Below are 17,450 nucleotides of genomic sequence, written 5' to 3' on the forward strand. Positions count from 1 at the left end.
CCAGTAACATTAGACTTTAACTATAATTACTCACTGTATGTTTGATGCAAAACTATTGATACAGTAGGGCCTGTATTTAATGAGGGACTCTATAAACAGAAAAATGCTCCATAAATCTAGTCACTCACTTAATCTGAAGTCAAGGCAAGTACAAAAAATTAAACATACAAAAAAATTATGCAAATTTCTTCATTTCAATTACAAATTACAACATTTTTTTTTCTCTCTTGTCTAAGAGTTTCATAATTTCAACTATTTTCTTTTATGGTTAAAATATTTTTCCGCATTTTAAGTAGCGGAATAAAAGGCATGCTTCTAAGTAAAGGAAAAGACAAGGAACAAATTTTTCTTACATGTGACTCTGAAATCTAAAATATTTCTGAAACCACTCAGATACTTCTCATGATATTCAAACCCTCTCAACATTCTTTCCCTATCTTCTGACTACAACACAATGGACTGACTTGTTATCCAGCTTTGGTGGCATACATCCTTTATCAGAAAATTGCATCTGTTGTGGATGACTTTAAAAAGTGATTCACTTATTTTTAAATTATGCTGCCAAATATTTCACAATAATTATGTTCTAAAATACCTTTAATAATTTGAAACAATTCATAGTGTTCTGTGACTTTTTATCACTGTTTTTCTTTAGTTCTAATATCATGTCATGCTTCTAAATTTACTTTTATTGTTAAATCAAAGAAATCGTTAAATTGTTAAATCAAAAGTGAAAAAATTGCTTGCTTAAAGAGTAGACACATGTGACCAGTGAAGCAAACAAAACATTCTATTCTGCTTGTTAAATCTGAAATCTCATTAAATATGGGCTTGTTTTAATGGGCTCTACTCACTACTGTACTAAATAAAATGCATAATAAATTTAAAATCTGATATAAAATAATGTTGAATAAAATGTTCTCATTTTTAGTTTAGAAAGACTAGTCTGAATTTTATTTCATTGCTTCCTCAAAGGAAACTGACTAGAACCTTTTAGAATGACATTTCAAATAATAACCAAAGCTAATAAAAATAAAATCCATATAAAAATTACACATCATAATTTTAGATGCTATATTATATCAGTAAATGATTATCAAAGATTTTCAATATGAGTGAGAAATAATGATATTCAACTAATATTTCAGGCATATACCAACAACATGACATGACATAAAGCAACAACATGAATTTTGGCATTCACTAATTTTGGTTTCTCATAGTTAAATATATAGAAGTCATCCAGTTGACAAACTTTGATAGCATCATCCAGATTTTTTCTCTTTACTGTAACAAAAATTACTTTGATTTTCTGTAAAAATATAGAACACTCTATAATATTAACAAATCTGTTAAGTCTGTAACAAAAAATATTTTCACTTAAAGTGAAACAAAAATCTGGATGGCAGTTACAAAGCTTTCTACCAAGATGACACAATATGTTACCTGTTTTCATTAGAAGTATATATTACATCAAATGTAAACAAAAAATTTGCTACAAAATGGAGCTACGTCTATTTAAAAAGCAATTTTTAAAATTTCATGTGCATTTTTTTTACAATGAATGAAACATTTTGTTCTTAGATCTCCATAATTTTAGACAGACAATTGAGTTGCTGACATTGTCTATGCCATCATTGACAGAATAAAAAACAGCTCCACTTTTTATTCTTTTTTTTCAATAAATCAAAGATGTTACACTGTAAATTATGATAAATATGGAGTATAGAGTTTTTTACTCAAACTAAGAGTAACAATCATTACTGTTATTTCTTCATTAAGGATCACCTATTTACTTTTTTATATTATGTTGCAAGTCGACATATATCATGTATCCATGGAGCACAACTTTCTAGAAAAAGTTTTTTCTACTGTAGGAATCTGCTCACTCTACCTCTGTACAGGGTCAGGTAGAGTAGCTACTATTGAATAAATATATATATATATAGTGACTAGAATAAGCATATTTCATGTTAAGCAACAATTAAGTTTTCCTTTATTATTCAATATCCAAAAATAGTTAAGTTTAAAGTTTTTAAATGGGATAAAGTATCACATGATTTGTTATAAAAAAAGTTATACGAATGCAATAAATAAATTTGAATCATTCTTGATAGACTTTCTCCTAAAAATGACTGTCTAAGCAAAACAATAAATAAAATAAACATAATTATTCCTATAGTATATAATAAAAGATATAATTCTCAAGTAAAACCACTTGATGACCTTTATGATGATAATGATGTCCTGAAAAAAAGGATTAAATACTTAATACCAAACAATATATTTCTCCAAAAAAAAAACAAGTAAAATTTTTCTTACTTCTTTTCTAAGAAAATTTTCTAAAGAAGTCAGTCATTAAATGCATTAAAAAAACATCTACTACTACTTAATAACAGTATTTTAATCTAGAAGCTCAAACTCAAATGTAGGCATACTCAGAAGAATCTCTGACTTTAAAGAGCAGTTTCTCCACTAGAGCTAAAATAAATGAAAGACAAACTATTAATGCATAATAAAACTATACCTTATTTCAGCTAAACTTAACAAATTAGTAATTTGTCGGTATGTTATATTGATATGTTGTTCTCAGATTTTGAAACAGACATTATGATAAAACAAACATCTCCAGTAATTGCCATAACCATGTCCATAATGAATTCTCACATCAAGTTCAATTAAACAATAAATACTTATGAAATTTAATGATTACATCATTATAGAAGTACTTTACGTTTGGACAAAACAATTTATACATTTTTTATTAAGTGAAATGAATTATTTTTAATTTATACCATTATACAGAAAAATTTCAAAATATTATTTAATGCTGCATATTTGTGTTGTTTAAACAAGAAAAAATAGAACACAAGAACATTGTTATCCTTTTCATAAGTAAATCTCATTATCCAAATATTAACTGCTCTTTCTTTATTTTCCTTTTTCTTTTAGATTTCTTCTTTAACATGACAGTAACAACCAGGATAACTTTTTAGGAGAATTCTAGACCTAGTTATATTACTGTACCTAATAATAAACTTAAGATATGTGAGATAAAAACACTTGATATAACATAATTGCTTTCACTAATTCATTTAATTATAGATAAGAAAAACTAATATTTAAAATCAATAAAATAATTTTCTTTTCAATTAAACGTAAATAATTAGGAAATTTGTTTCGCCAACAAACGGATAGCGTAATTCTCATTAATTTTATTTCAATGTTAAAAATTCTCATAACTTAAATAATGACACTAACACTAACTAAAGTTATTTAAACACAATTCTTCAGTTCTGTTCTATATTTTTAAATCATTTTTATCTAAAAATTAAAATATGATCATGATAAAAGTGTAAAAATAATAATCCCAAAATTTTCCACAATAAAAAGGCTAAAAAATTAAAGAACTTAGAATGAATGAAACAAAATGTAATATACTGTAATATATTGAGTGAAGATAAAATTCATTTAGTATCCAAATATATTATATTCTGAATAAATACCTATTATGAAAAGTTTTGGCAAACACCTTAAATTAAAAATTAAGTATCATTATTAGGCTATTTAAAACACCAGGAAATAATTTTACTGCACTTAATTTTTTTTAAAAATATGATATATTTCAATTCAAATCTAATACACACACGAAAACATTGTTGCAGAACTGAAATAGTGTCATATAACAATTAAATAAAATAATAATAAATATTTTCAATCCATCAAAAAAATTCAAAATCAATTTAGCATTTTTTAGTAATCTATCATCTAAAACTCATACCACAGATTCAAAATGTCTAGTTTTTTCAGTTGGAAATTTGTCTATAATTCCTTCAAAATTTGTCTAAACAACACAGTGAGTGCTAATTAGAACTAAACCATTTTAATCTTCCTTGACCAGTTTTGTCACATATAACCTCCCCAAAGTAGAAAATGTTCTTTCAGGTGTACAAGCAGGGATTTTTTTCTTAATATTAGTTCACATTTTGAAAAATATTTGAAAAGAACTGAAAAGGAAAAGAATAGGTAGTAAATAGAGGGTTGAAGGATGTAAAAGGAAGAGCTAGTGACAGGATGAAAGGCCAAAACCATAGGTTCCCAACCTTTTTAGTTCACCACCCACTTTGCAAGCCGTTTCATTTTTCAACTCCTCCTTATAAAAAGAAGCAAATATTTAAAAAAAATCATTAATAAAACTTTATCTAACTTTTAACATTATTTTATGATATTTTAAAAGTTAACAAAAGAAAATCAAATGTAAATTATATTTGAATTTCATCCCTTTGAATTATTAAATAAAGGAAAAAACTCATGAATTATACTGATAAAATAACTTAATAACATATTCAAAACTTTTATATAAATGAATTATAAATAAATTTTAAATTTTTAAATTATAAATAAACTTTAATGTTCTCGAATAACAAATTTTAAATTTAAAAAATAAACTTTACTGACTTTTTATTATTTTGTTTATTTTTTAGATATTTTTAGTACAAAATATTTTTTGTTTAGAAAAAAAGTACAAATAGTTAAGCTATTAAGGTAAATAAAGAAACAAAAACAAATGACTGAGAAACAATTTTATTTTAGGGGAGGTTGTATCCCGCAGACATGTGATTGCTGAAAGAAGAAATAATCTTAATTTTTTTTCACAATATACATTTTTAAGTACATAATTTCTTTCACTGTTTTGTGCAAAGACTGTCGTGATGCAGAAAAGAATATGTATATTGAAAAAATTACATATTCCTCCTTTTTTGCACTTAGCAAGTCGTCATGACATCAAAAAAGAAAATAAAAACTAGAATCTATGGCAATAACTGGAAATAAATTATAGATTAAACCAAGTGTATTTATAACAAAATCACACGAATCGAACGCATCAAAAATTGGTAAATTAAATCCTATTAGAAATATCAATTAATATCCTATTAGAAATATCAAGATTTGAATAAATATGCAAAAATAAGTAAGTAGTGATAACTGCCCAAATAATTGATAGAAAAAATCGCGTCAAATAGTGAATACTCAGGTGTACGATTTCAATCTTCCATATCACAATAGTATCGGGATTTTAAAGAGTTTGTAAAAATCAACAGCATTAACTGCCACAAAAACTATAAAAACAACACATAGATACAGCCCATCCACCACGTCAAAAAGTAATTACTCAAATGTACGAGTAAAATTTCTTGTTTCTTAATAATATCGCATGAAAATATTGGACCTTAATAAACCACAGGAACATCAGTAGCAATAATTTTAAAAACTTCTGCAAAAAAACTGTGGTATCGTTACGTCAAAAAGTGACTCATAAATGCACGAATTGAATTTTGCAAGTTGTAATAATGTATAAACAATACAGGGTTTTCTTTAAAAAAAATATTGAGAAAATTCCTAGCATTTAATGGCTGATAAAACGATTTTATCACTGCATGCATGCTATGGTATGGCGGAGAGCACTTATGATGGTATTCACTCTAATCAAGCAAATGAAAAAGTGATTACTTAAATGCGCGATTAAATTTTGCGTGCTGTAATAATATAGGAATTTTAAAACTCATACGAAAATCGATTGCATTAGCTGCAGAAGAGGGGGGTAATCAAAACACGGACTTAAAATGGTATTGCCTGCTTTGAGAAGTGATCTCTGAAATATCGTGGCCTTGTTGTATGATCATATTAAAAGATTTTTACAACTAATTGTAGGCAAATAAAAAAAAGAGGCGAATATATCACATTGATAAGATAATTCTTCTGTTACAAATAAACACAACAAAATTGCTACTCATTAAAACATAAATTTTAAAAAATGAGAGGGAAAAAAATAACTTTTTCTAGAGAGTAATTTTTTTAATGTTTGCTATTTCAGGAATTACTCTGTAGATTACAAATTTTATACTTTTGTGTTTGCCTCAGTTCATTAATTCTAGAAGTTATAGAATTTTTTTTCATTGATGTGATGTTGAAGTTTGTCCAAAGTTGTGATTTTCTCTAACAAATCTACTTTTAAAAAAAGTCGCGCATGACTAAGAACTTAGAAAAACAAAAAAGAGGGTACCGTTAAGGGTGGAATAAATGTCTCGTTCAAGAGAATTTCGAAAATCACGAAATTTAAATTTTAGATTAACGAAACTCTGAAGAAATTTTGTCAGAATACAAATTATTCATTTGGGGAAATCCGCAAATCGACGTTCATGAGATTCATGGAATTCTGCGAATTAGCGGGAGAATTAAATATCTGATCCTAAAACCCATCTGGTTACAACCTTGCTTTTTATGGTAATAAAAATCAAACAAATTTGAGGGTCATCAATCGACCTGATGAATGAGACATGATAATATTTTACATAAAATGAAATAAGCTATAAGTTTATAGCAATAAGTATCAGAATGCAAGTGCAAAAATAAAAACATGCAATATAAAGGCAAATTAGTTTACATTATCAAAAATCAAAACCAATGTAAATTTCAGCAAATAAATAGTTATTTTTCCTTGAAAAAATGAAAGGAAAAAAAAACAACATGCATATCCAAAAATTTAAAGCAGTGGCTCAGTAGGAAAGGTAGTTACTAGATATAGCTGGCACAAGCGATGTATACTTAAAAATCAGAAAAAAAATCTTACTTACAATTTTCATACAGAAGTAAACTTCTAAAATAAAGAAACTAATCTTAACTATTGAAAAAATATTAAGTTTAGCAACTCATGGGAGGTAAAATTAATAACAATGTTTTCAGTAAATGTTTATTAGTATTTTGTATAAAGCATTCATCATGTTTAGTTCACATAAATATTTTATAATTAGATTGATAAATATTTTATGATTAGATAAGTATTTTTATCTGAACTATGCAAGTCAATTAACAACAAATGCTTCATACTTTTTCAACTAATCACATAATATATTTATATATTAAAATATGACTCTCACCAAGTAGAGAGATTTATTTTAAAATAAGATTTTTATTTGAAAAAATATACTGATACAAAGTTTTCCAAACATACTTTGTAAAACAGTTAATTACAATAAGACAAAGAAAAAAATTTAAGATTGAAATTTCATATACTAACATTCAATTACTATGGCTTGAGTGAACACTTTAGATTTATAATGGATTCAAAATTTTGCCCTTCAAATTAAAGGGAGTGAAACTGCAAATCTGAAAAACAGGGTCCTAATTATGTTGTCAGGAGAGCAGTTGAAATTTTGATCCCCTTACTTTCACTTTTATTTCTTATGTTTTTTGTCATATTTCTGGAATTAAGTACACAAATCAAAAGATTGTTGCACACAATTGTAAAAAAAGTCTATTTAAAAGAAGTAAAATATATGTTTTACTGATTATTTGTTATTTTTTTATAATTTAATTTATAAATTTTTGAAATTATTATGAATTGTAAGATATAAAATATTTTACATTTTCCCAAATTGGTACAAAAGTTTTTTTTTTTAGAGGTTAAACTAATTCTAGAGTTATGACATATTTTCCTGATTGCAGTTACAATACATATTTTGATGAATAGAAATCTGGATTTGTCAAAATAAAGGTATATTTAATCAGAGAAAGTATGTATATGTTTTTATGTCTATAACTTAATTTCTAAGCAGCACTAACTAGACTTTTAAAGTCTACTTTTGGAACCATAAAGATAAAATCATATTTAATGGAAAATCTGATCAGTAAATGAAATATAAATTCACTTTAACTCTCATGAAATAGAATTTTACTTTTATATTTTTTAGTCATAAATCTAATTATTATAACTCGGAAGCTTGTGATGCATGAATCATAAAGATTCATGCCTCAATAGATGAAGAAAAGTGGGTATTGTATGTCTAGCATAGTTCAATAAAAAACTTAAAAATTATAGTTACGCAGAATAAATTTTTCAGACATATGCAATAAATAAAATTCAATGAACTTAAAAATAAAATTTAGTACTTACTAGTATAAAATTTGTCTTATAACATTTTATTTAGCTTGAAAACTAATTATAAACACAATCTTTCTTGTAATAAGTGAATAGAGTTAGAAGTTTTCAATAATGTTTAACCATTTTCTTTAAAAATATTATTTTCTTAATATTTTTACTTACTTTGCAAAATTATGAGGATTTTTCTCGATTAATTACAGAATTTTAATGTTTAAGAAATTTTTTTGATAGCTAAAAAATTAAATGTTGTAAGGATGGAATTAATTTATTTATGGGTTTTAGAATTTCAAGTGCCATTCAATTCCAAATTTCAATATTTATAAAAATAGAGATTATTAAGATATGAATATTATTTATATTTCATTTTGTTTAAAAAAAATTGCAGATAATGACAAATTACGGAGCAAATTATATCCTTAAAGGTGCATCACTGATACTGAATGCCAATCTTGAGATTCAGCATTCTTTAAAAAATCATGAAATAAATTTTATAGTTAGGATTACAAATCATATTTACCTCTCCACTTCATTGAAAAGAAGCATGAAAGAAATTTTAACGCATTTAAAATAAAAACATACACTTTTATCTTAAGACTAAATCTAGTATTAATTATATAGTTCATATATATTACAAACAATAATGAAGAAAACTTGTTTTAAAAGGATCTTTATTAATTGACAAGAGCAAACTTTTGCTCATTCACAAACTCTCTTATTTAATGATCAAGAAAATGAATAAAATTAAGATTTAAAAACAACATTGCATTCATGTTTAATGTCAACAAATTATAATATATATAAAATAAGAGTTGTAATAATAAGAATGAATAAAATATAAAAAATACTCTAAACAAACTCCATAAAACTTTTAGAACTTTAACAAAGTAACTACTCTTCTAATACTGTTATAACGATTAAAAAAAATTTCACTCACTCAGAATCACTTTCAGCTGTGGCTAAAGGAGGAACAGATTTTTGGAGAGGATTTGAAAAATTGCTTGGTTTTTGAAAGTAGCTAATGCTAAAAAAGTTACTTTGAGAATTTCGTCCATTTAAATTTATGGATATTGGCACTTCTTCATCACTTGGAGTATCATCTTAAAATAAATAGAAAATATTAAAAGTGCAACTGAAACAAAAATAACCATATGTCAAAGATAGTTACCCCATTTATGCCCATGTCATAATTTTTCAATGATATTCTATAAAATTATATTAAATGATGAGAAATGAACTGGAAAATTGCTTTAAATAACCATGAGTGGAAATTTTCTCTGTTGTTTAGAAAAGTCTAAAAATTCTCAAAGCTTAAAACAATGCAGCATTTTAAAAAAAACTACCAAAATATAGAACTGTGTGAGATTCTAATTTTTTTTTTATAAATTGTTAGCTGAATATAAATTAATCAATGACTTAATAATTACAGATACTGTAAAATACCAGCCAAGTTCCCACTCTAAGTTTGATAAAAATCCATGCAAAGTTAGGAGATAAATGGTAACAAGGGCAAAATTCAAATTTAAGAAAATGAAACGCTTTAATAAAGCAGAAATTTTGCTCACTTTAATTGAGTATAAAACAAATGAATGTAAAATTAGATCATTAGCTTCTTTCCTAAAATTAGACCTACTCTTCTTTTTCAAATTATTATAATTGCATCCTCAAAAGCAATTAGCAAGAAAATACAAATTCTTTTATAGAGAATAAACACAAAGAACAAAAGATTTAAGTTAAATATATTTATTTACAACAATTTCTAATCGTAATCAGTAAATCTTTTAAATGATGTTCCTGACTCCAACTACCATGGATTCACTGTAGTTTCAGAAAGAAAAATTTCCAAGTGGTTGCAAGGTTATGTATTTATAATTTAATAAATTAGAATTAAAAGAATTTTGTCCATTACTGAACACAAGTAATTAAAACAGATACTTATAAAATCATATAGACAAATGCTTAGGTTCTAATATTTTTTTAAATATCTGTTTGTTTTAAAAAAAATCTGATTTAGTTAACTATGTGCAACTGAAAAAATTAGTTCGTAACTACGCAGAATCCATAGTAGCTAGAGTTCCTGGAAATCATATGAGTGCCATAATACGAATATAAAGTACGTGAATACGAATGACGATATTAAACTGTAAAGACACGTGACTGCAAATCACGATATTAAATTTTAAAGACTTAAGAATACGAATTCCACCGTTTGATTCTTAAATCGCCTGAATTTCAGTCATTATATCTAATTTCGAAATCGTGTGAATCAATACAAATCACAAGGTATAAGTTTCAATGTTAAAAAATTTAAAACAAAGGATGAATACAAATTGCACTGTAGGACTTTCAAATTGTGTAAATAAGAGTCATGAAGTGTTATTATTTAACCACATGAATACAAATCATTGCATTAGATTTTTAAATCACTTGAATTTGAATCACGATGTTAAATGTTCGAAACTCAGGGATCGAATATCGATAGTTGATTTTTAAAATTGTGTGGATGCTCTTGTTAATTTAAGAAAAGTATCCACAAAATTTACAAATTTCCTCAGGTGTATACTTGCACAGCCTGAGTCTACATTATCGAACTCTAGATGTGGGAGGTGAATAGGGGCTTGCTTGCTTTTGGTTACTGGTCAATATTCACGTGAGATTAAGAGTGAGGGCTTAATTGAATCTTGTTTGGTATTGTACAGTAAACAATTTTTTTTCTAAAAACTGTGAAAAACTTACTTAGAGGGTCATAAAAATTTTTTAAAAAACTATATTTATATTCAAATGCTTGATACATACAGTCATTGATAATATTTAAAAGAAAAATACTTAGAAGTAATTTATGTCAAATTTAATTCAGAAATAAATTCCTACGAGCTTATGATGCATTTTTTGAACTGTTGCCAAAACAAGTACAGTCAAGCATTGGGCACTAATGGGTTATATTAACAATATATATTAAGTACCAATTAATCGAGGAGATGTTCGGTCTAAATAAGACCCTGTATCAGGAGTACTTTGAGTACACACAGGTGATACTTCACTTTGAGGCATTGAATCAATCAAAGCATCACCAGCTTCCTTCATAGGGCTTGCATTTGCTATACTTCTTCGGAGCTCATTATTTGAAGCAGTTTTTCTCAATGAAACATTAGTGCTAGGCAAACTTTTAAAAGGTATTTTTTCTTTTAATACAAATTTCATGTTTTCATTTGATTGCAAGGTATTATGAGAGAGTTTGTGATCAGAGCTAAGTAATTTTTCTTTTGATGCATGCACTTTCTTTTGAGGATCAGATGTTTGTTTTGAGTATTGAGAAAATTCAGTACTACTATATGTATCTTTAGAGAAGCTTTGAGATCTACATGAAGAACAAATTCCAGTCTTAATAAAATCAGGCTTTAGATGAAAACTACAATCTAGACTATTGGTTTCAGCTAAAATATCAGAAATATTTGATTTTTCTACTCCTCTGATTCCCATTCGTGGAGCATTGGAACAAACAGGAGCAGATAAAGGTGATGATTTTTGACTTCCCCAACTGAGACTCGGATCTTTTGAGATTTTAAGTGATAATGAAGTTTTACTTAAAGGTGATCTTGAGCCAGGTAGTCGGGGATAAGAAAATATATTTACACCCATTTTAGGACCTGGTGAAGTAGAATACTCTGAAAAAAAATTAACACAATATCAGAAGAAAGAAAAATCATAGCAATGAACAATAGTTTAAAAGAACACCCTTTTAAAGAATAACTATCTGGTGTCGGACACATATACATAGTTGTCAACTCCTCCCACTTTTGATGTAAGTTAACTGAAAAGATAGCAAATAAGCTTTAACATTTGATTGGTGAAATTAATTTGATTTAAAATAATTTTGAATACCATAACAAATAAATAATTCCAAAATAGATACAAAATACCTGATAAATTTCCTTTTTTAGGAGATGATGGGACTAAAAAATATTATGCTCATCATAACTGTCATTTCACATTTCAACTAGTTTTTTTCACTACCACTTTAAATATTGTTGAATGCTAAAATGTTGGAGTTGATAAATATGCATATATGAATAATTCAGTGCAAAGTTAAAAATAAAATGTTAGTGACTCATTAGAAAATACTGTTTATAAAACACATTCTTTCATTAAAAACTATCTAATCTAATAAACAGGAAGAAAAATTAACTCTTATACATACAGCTGATCCCAATATTTGTACTGTTTTGGAATGTCACTTTTTTCTTCTGTATTATGTGTGGATTTTACTTATGTGTCTCAGTGTATTGATTTGGGCTTATATATATTGTTTAATATGTGACTGTTCTACAATAAAAGTGTTGAAATTTGGTTATATATAATAGAAATGCCATTAATAAAGCAATATGTTATCAAGGAGAACATTTAAAACTTTAAAAAGAATATACAAATATTATTATGGTGAATGAAATGTCACTTCCCTCTCCATAAGGACTATCCTTCTTATGTTTCCTTTGTTTGCAAGCAAGGAAGAGTGACTAAACATTCAGAAATGCTTGCTTTCCAGAACTCATAAAAGTAACTGAGGAATATTAAATAAAAAGTATTATAAAAATAATTATTTATTTGTAAAAGAAAAATTATCCTCACAACGCATACCAAATAACAGTCTTGCAAGTTTTATGTGAGACCCATGTAAACAAAATTACAATTGCCAGAAATAAGGAGAGCGAAGTTTTTACAACATTCAGATATTATTCAGAAAAAGCACAGTATAAGAAAATATAACTTACCAGAAAATTTCAAATCGTCAAAAGAATTGCTTATTTCTCCAGCAGAAGCTTGACTGCTAGGAGTAGCAATATGATTTCCATTCAAAATATCATCTGCATAACACATTTTATTATCTATAAAACATGCATTAGTGTAATTTTATCATGAATATCACCTAATTTACTAAGAAGTGATTAATTAGTTTCAAACTTACATCTATGGAAGAAAAAATTAAAATTATTTTTGTTACATAATTTAAAATTAAGAAAAATTATAATTAGGAACTTTTTTAACTTAATAAGCATTCTGATGAATTAGCAATATATTTCAATGAAATATTGAAAAAGCAACTATATAAAACTGAACAAATATGCAATATTTTTAAATTCAATTTGTGAGAGTAAAGCAGAGAATCTATAAAATATGAAGTTCATGAAGAAGATAAAGGAATGCATGCATGGTTAAAGTAGTGTTGCGTGGGACACACAAATCTCTAAAAGTCGCTAGTTTTTGATAAAATAATGAATTTTACTTAATAATATGCTCTTGTTATTATAATAAACTAATTTAAAATATGTCTCTTACAGAAACAGTTTCATTTCATTTTATATGAAAAGCATGAAAAAATATTTTTAAAGCATCTAAATATGCACATCTGTTCTAAAAAAGAAGAAAAAACTAATTCAAAAAAATAAATGCAAAACATTTTATAGACAGAAAAAAATGAGGTAAAAGAAAGTTTTCTATTAACATTTATTTATTAAATTCAAGTAATTCCTTTGCACATAATAAAGCATTCCTTACAATGGCTGTGGAACTTTAATATATACAATAAGAATTGAACACCGTGGGGAATAAAGATTTATGTCCATGAAAGCTGATTCTGAGAAAAAAAATAAATTAGCCAACAAACAGGTATTATTTTTCCCTAGCAGGACCTATCTTGGTAGTAACTCTCAAAAAGAATCAAATTTCCATGTTACTGATTTGTCAAAACTCAGTAATCCTCAAAATGTAACGTATGGTTAATGGTCAGTTTTTGTGAAAAATTGACATAAGTTCTTGACCCTTTATCATCAAATTTAATAAAATGCATAGTTGCAGTTTTAGTATAATTCATTCTAGCAAAATATTACGTAAAAATCATTATACTGTGGAAAACTAATTTTTTTTTTGCTAATACTTTCTCAACAGATCTGCAGAGCAAAATTTTTTTGTATTTTTATTTATTTATTCTTTTTTTTTAAAAAAAAGAAAAACTTATTGCTTGTTAAACTTGTTTATTTTGCTTGTTAAAAAGTGACAAAGAAAATAAAAGTTTCTGTCAAATGGACATCTAGATATGCGACTTTGTACAGCATAATATTAAATAATCCATGCATGAATTTACGTTTATTTATTATCCAAGTAAACAGCAATACAAAGCCTTGAGCAAAATCAAACAGAAAAGTTGTTGAAATTTCAAATTAAGCAATTCAATTCTCCCCGCATTAAACTCTTTATCAGAATCAAACTAATAATTTCTAACTAAGCACTATTTTCCCATAAAATGAAAGGAAATGAGTTATTTGATACAGGAAAGCCACCAGCTTGAAAAGGAAATTGCCTTGCCATTGAGTTGAATACACTTTGAACAATTGTAATATTGTAAAATTGTAAATCACAATATTCATAATTTAGTTTAATAATAAATTTTTTTATGATTTATTATTATAATCCTTATATGATTTATATTATCTTCTACTGTAAAACAAATATGAAATGAATATTCTTGTTTTAAACAAAAATCTTTCTCCTTTCTTTATGAAATCAATCACATTTTAATATTATCCTAACTATCCAAAAAAAAAAAACTTTTTTACAAAATTTACAAACATCTCTTACTTTCAAAATCACTGTTTTTCAATATTGGATGATATATTTTTCCATGTTTACAACACACTTCTTTGTTAGATTTTGTTTCCTCAAAATGTGAAGTCGATGGTTGATTATCAGATACCTTGGGTTCTGACTCAGCTCGATAGTGGCTAGAGCACGTTTTAGTAGTTGACCTGCTAGTAGCAGATGATGTAGAAATACCAATACTCCTGTGGTATACCTTAGACGAAGACTGATATACTACTGTATTCTAAGAACAAAACTATGGTTAACTAAACATTGAAGCAATAAAAACTTAAACACAAATATTAACGCATCAAAATGTTTTAATTAAAGGTAATAACCAAGCAAAATGCTTAAAGAAGTTTAAAAAGAATATAATTTAGACAATATGAGTAACTGAAATTTAACTATAATTGTAATTTATGTAATAAAATATTTTGAAACTACAATTATAAATTTTTTAAACTTTGATCTCATCTATAAAAATTGTATGACAAGAAATATGTTACTAATTACTTTCTAGCAAGAACATAAAATTTACACGGAAGTTTGTTTTATCTCTCAAGAAATTATGTTAAATAACTTCATCTTTCTTCGATCTATGAGGTGTTTTCAGAAAGTAGAGATACTTTTATAGCTGCAAAGGAAAAGTATCTGGTAGTCCGTTGGCAACACGGACTGTAACCTGGAACATTTTGCTTTTCCCCTCAAGGTCATTAGTAAGTTTTACTGTGAGCCTTGTTTGAGCAACACGTCTTTATAACGTCTGTGTGATATGAAGTGCGTCCCGTAATATGTTTTCTTCATGCAAAATGTGAACGTTCAATGGATATTCATAATGAAATTCTTTCCCTCTATGGAGACATTATGAATTGATATAATGTGACGAAATGGTATTGTGCTTTCTTTAAAGATAGGACTGATGCTCATGATGATATCAGAACAGGTAGACCATCTGTGATTGCTGATGCCATGCTTCAAAGAACAGAGAAAGCAATTGAAGCAAACAGGCATCTCACATTAAAATATTTCCTATAAATCATACTGGAAGTGTATGGCAACTATTTATGAAGCAGTGACTGTTACCTTAGAGTACCAGAAATTGCGTGCATGATGGGTTCCAAAATTGTCAATGAAATAACACTAAAAGAAAAGGGCAGAATATGCACTTAACTTTTTCACACATTAATGCAGAAGCAGGTGATAAGTTTCTTAATTACATGGTTATAAGTGATGAGACTTGGGTTTATATCTACACACCAGAATCCAAACAATCAATGCAATGGCTCCATACAAATTCTCCAAGAGACAAAAAATTTAAATTTTCAATTTCAGAAAAAAATCACTACTTCTGCTTTCTGGGACATACAAGTCATTTTTCTGATTTACTTCATGCTTACTAGATCCACAGTTAATGCAGAGGCAAATTGAGAGATTTTGAGATAACACAGGGCCTTGCTGACAAGCAAAGTTTGCTTATTGAATAACAACACTCATCCTCACACTGTGCTTCAAATCTACAAAAGTTTCAAAGGGAAAACTTTAGATCATCCACCATAGAGCACAAACCTGGCACCCAGCAATTTTCACTTATTCCTTTTCCTAAAAAACATCTTGCAGGGCAAAACTTTCATAAAGGTGATGAGATTACAATTGAAGTTGAAATGTGGTTTCAACAACAGGCACCAAAGTTCGATGACTATGGAATACGAAAACTTGTACCCAGACTTAACAAATGCTTTGACAATAGCGGCAATTATGTCAAAAAACAAGGCATGTAGCAGTAAATTATTTGTAATGTACATTTACTCAATTAATTTTTTTCATGTGAGTGAGCAACATTCTATCTTTTTATTTTGAAAACATATTGTATATTATCTCTTTGGCGAAGTTTTCAAGTTTCTATTTTCTTGTTAATTAGGGAATTTAAATTTTCTACATTCTTTCTTTCCCTTTTTTCCCACGCTAATGCTCTTTTTTGTATCAGATAAATATAATAAAAGAAAATTGCAACGACTAAATTATTTTCAAAATAAGGAAAATAATAAATTTTACTTTATTCCGATAAAGAATAAGAAAATATTCATCACACTTAAAATCTTTTAGAACATAAAACCAATTATATTGAGAATAAGAATCTAGTTTATTGTCATTGAATTATCTTTTATTGTGCTATTTAGTAAATTATGAATTAAAAATTTTTAACAACCAGTAAACCAAACAAAATATTCATTTTGCTAAAAAATTTTCAGGACACTTAGAAGTTTAATATAATTCTAAAATATACAAAATCAGCAAAATTTTTATTAAATTAAGATCCTGAGTGAAATTTGTAAAATCCAGAATATAATTGGAATGTCTGGTACAAATGGCAACCATGATTTTATAAGCTTCAAAGAATATTATTTTAATAAAAAAAATTTATTTCTTGTAACATAGCTTTAATAACAAAAAAAACCATAACACTTTTAAAAATGCATATTTTATTCCAAACTAGGTATTACGAAATCATTTACAAAAAGACTTTCAAATAATGTACAGACATTATTTTATGTTGAACATGAAGTGTCCAAAATTTAAAAAAAAAATAAATAAATAAAAAAAACTTTTCAGATTTTCAAGAAAAAAACACTCTACTACGTATTTTAAAGAGCTTACCTAAAGACATGCTAATTTACAAATATATTATAAAATGACTAAAAGATACTCAAAAATGTATTTTTACAAAATAAATCTATTTTTTCTTAAAAACAGCATATTAGTTTTTCAAAGCTAGGTCATCAATCAATCAATAAGAGGACTATAAATGTATACCATGCATATACAAAGCTCAAAAAAAATAAGGGATTTCTTTTAGATTATTCAAATTAATTATTGCATA

General features: G+C 26.6%; 1 protein-coding gene across 1 annotated transcript in view; it reads right to left on the bottom strand.

The window, feature by feature from the left end:
* Positions 1-1,662: 1,662 nt before the first annotated feature.
* The window catches only part of LOC107448394 (protocadherin-like wing polarity protein stan), a 102,581-nt gene continuing 86,793 nt past the window's right edge, over positions 1,663-17,450 (bottom strand). The window contains exons 32-37 of the mRNA XM_043042940.3: positions 14,573-14,816; positions 12,709-12,822; positions 10,903-11,604; positions 8,877-9,039; positions 2,323-2,481; positions 1,663-2,247 (exon numbers count right to left, since the gene is read on the bottom strand). Coding sequence (XP_042898874.2) covers positions 2,457-2,481; positions 8,877-9,039; positions 10,903-11,604; positions 12,709-12,822; positions 14,573-14,816 — 1,248 coding nt within the window. The 3' untranslated portion in view covers positions 1,663-2,247; positions 2,323-2,456. The remainder of the gene's footprint in view (positions 2,248-2,322; positions 2,482-8,876; positions 9,040-10,902; positions 11,605-12,708; positions 12,823-14,572; positions 14,817-17,450) is intronic.

This window comes from Parasteatoda tepidariorum, chromosome 11, assembly GCF_982258835.1.
Source record: "Parasteatoda tepidariorum strain Cologne lab strain chromosome 11, Ptep-v5.0, whole genome shotgun sequence".
Lineage (NCBI taxonomy): Eukaryota > Metazoa > Arthropoda > Arachnida > Araneae > Theridiidae > Parasteatoda > Parasteatoda tepidariorum.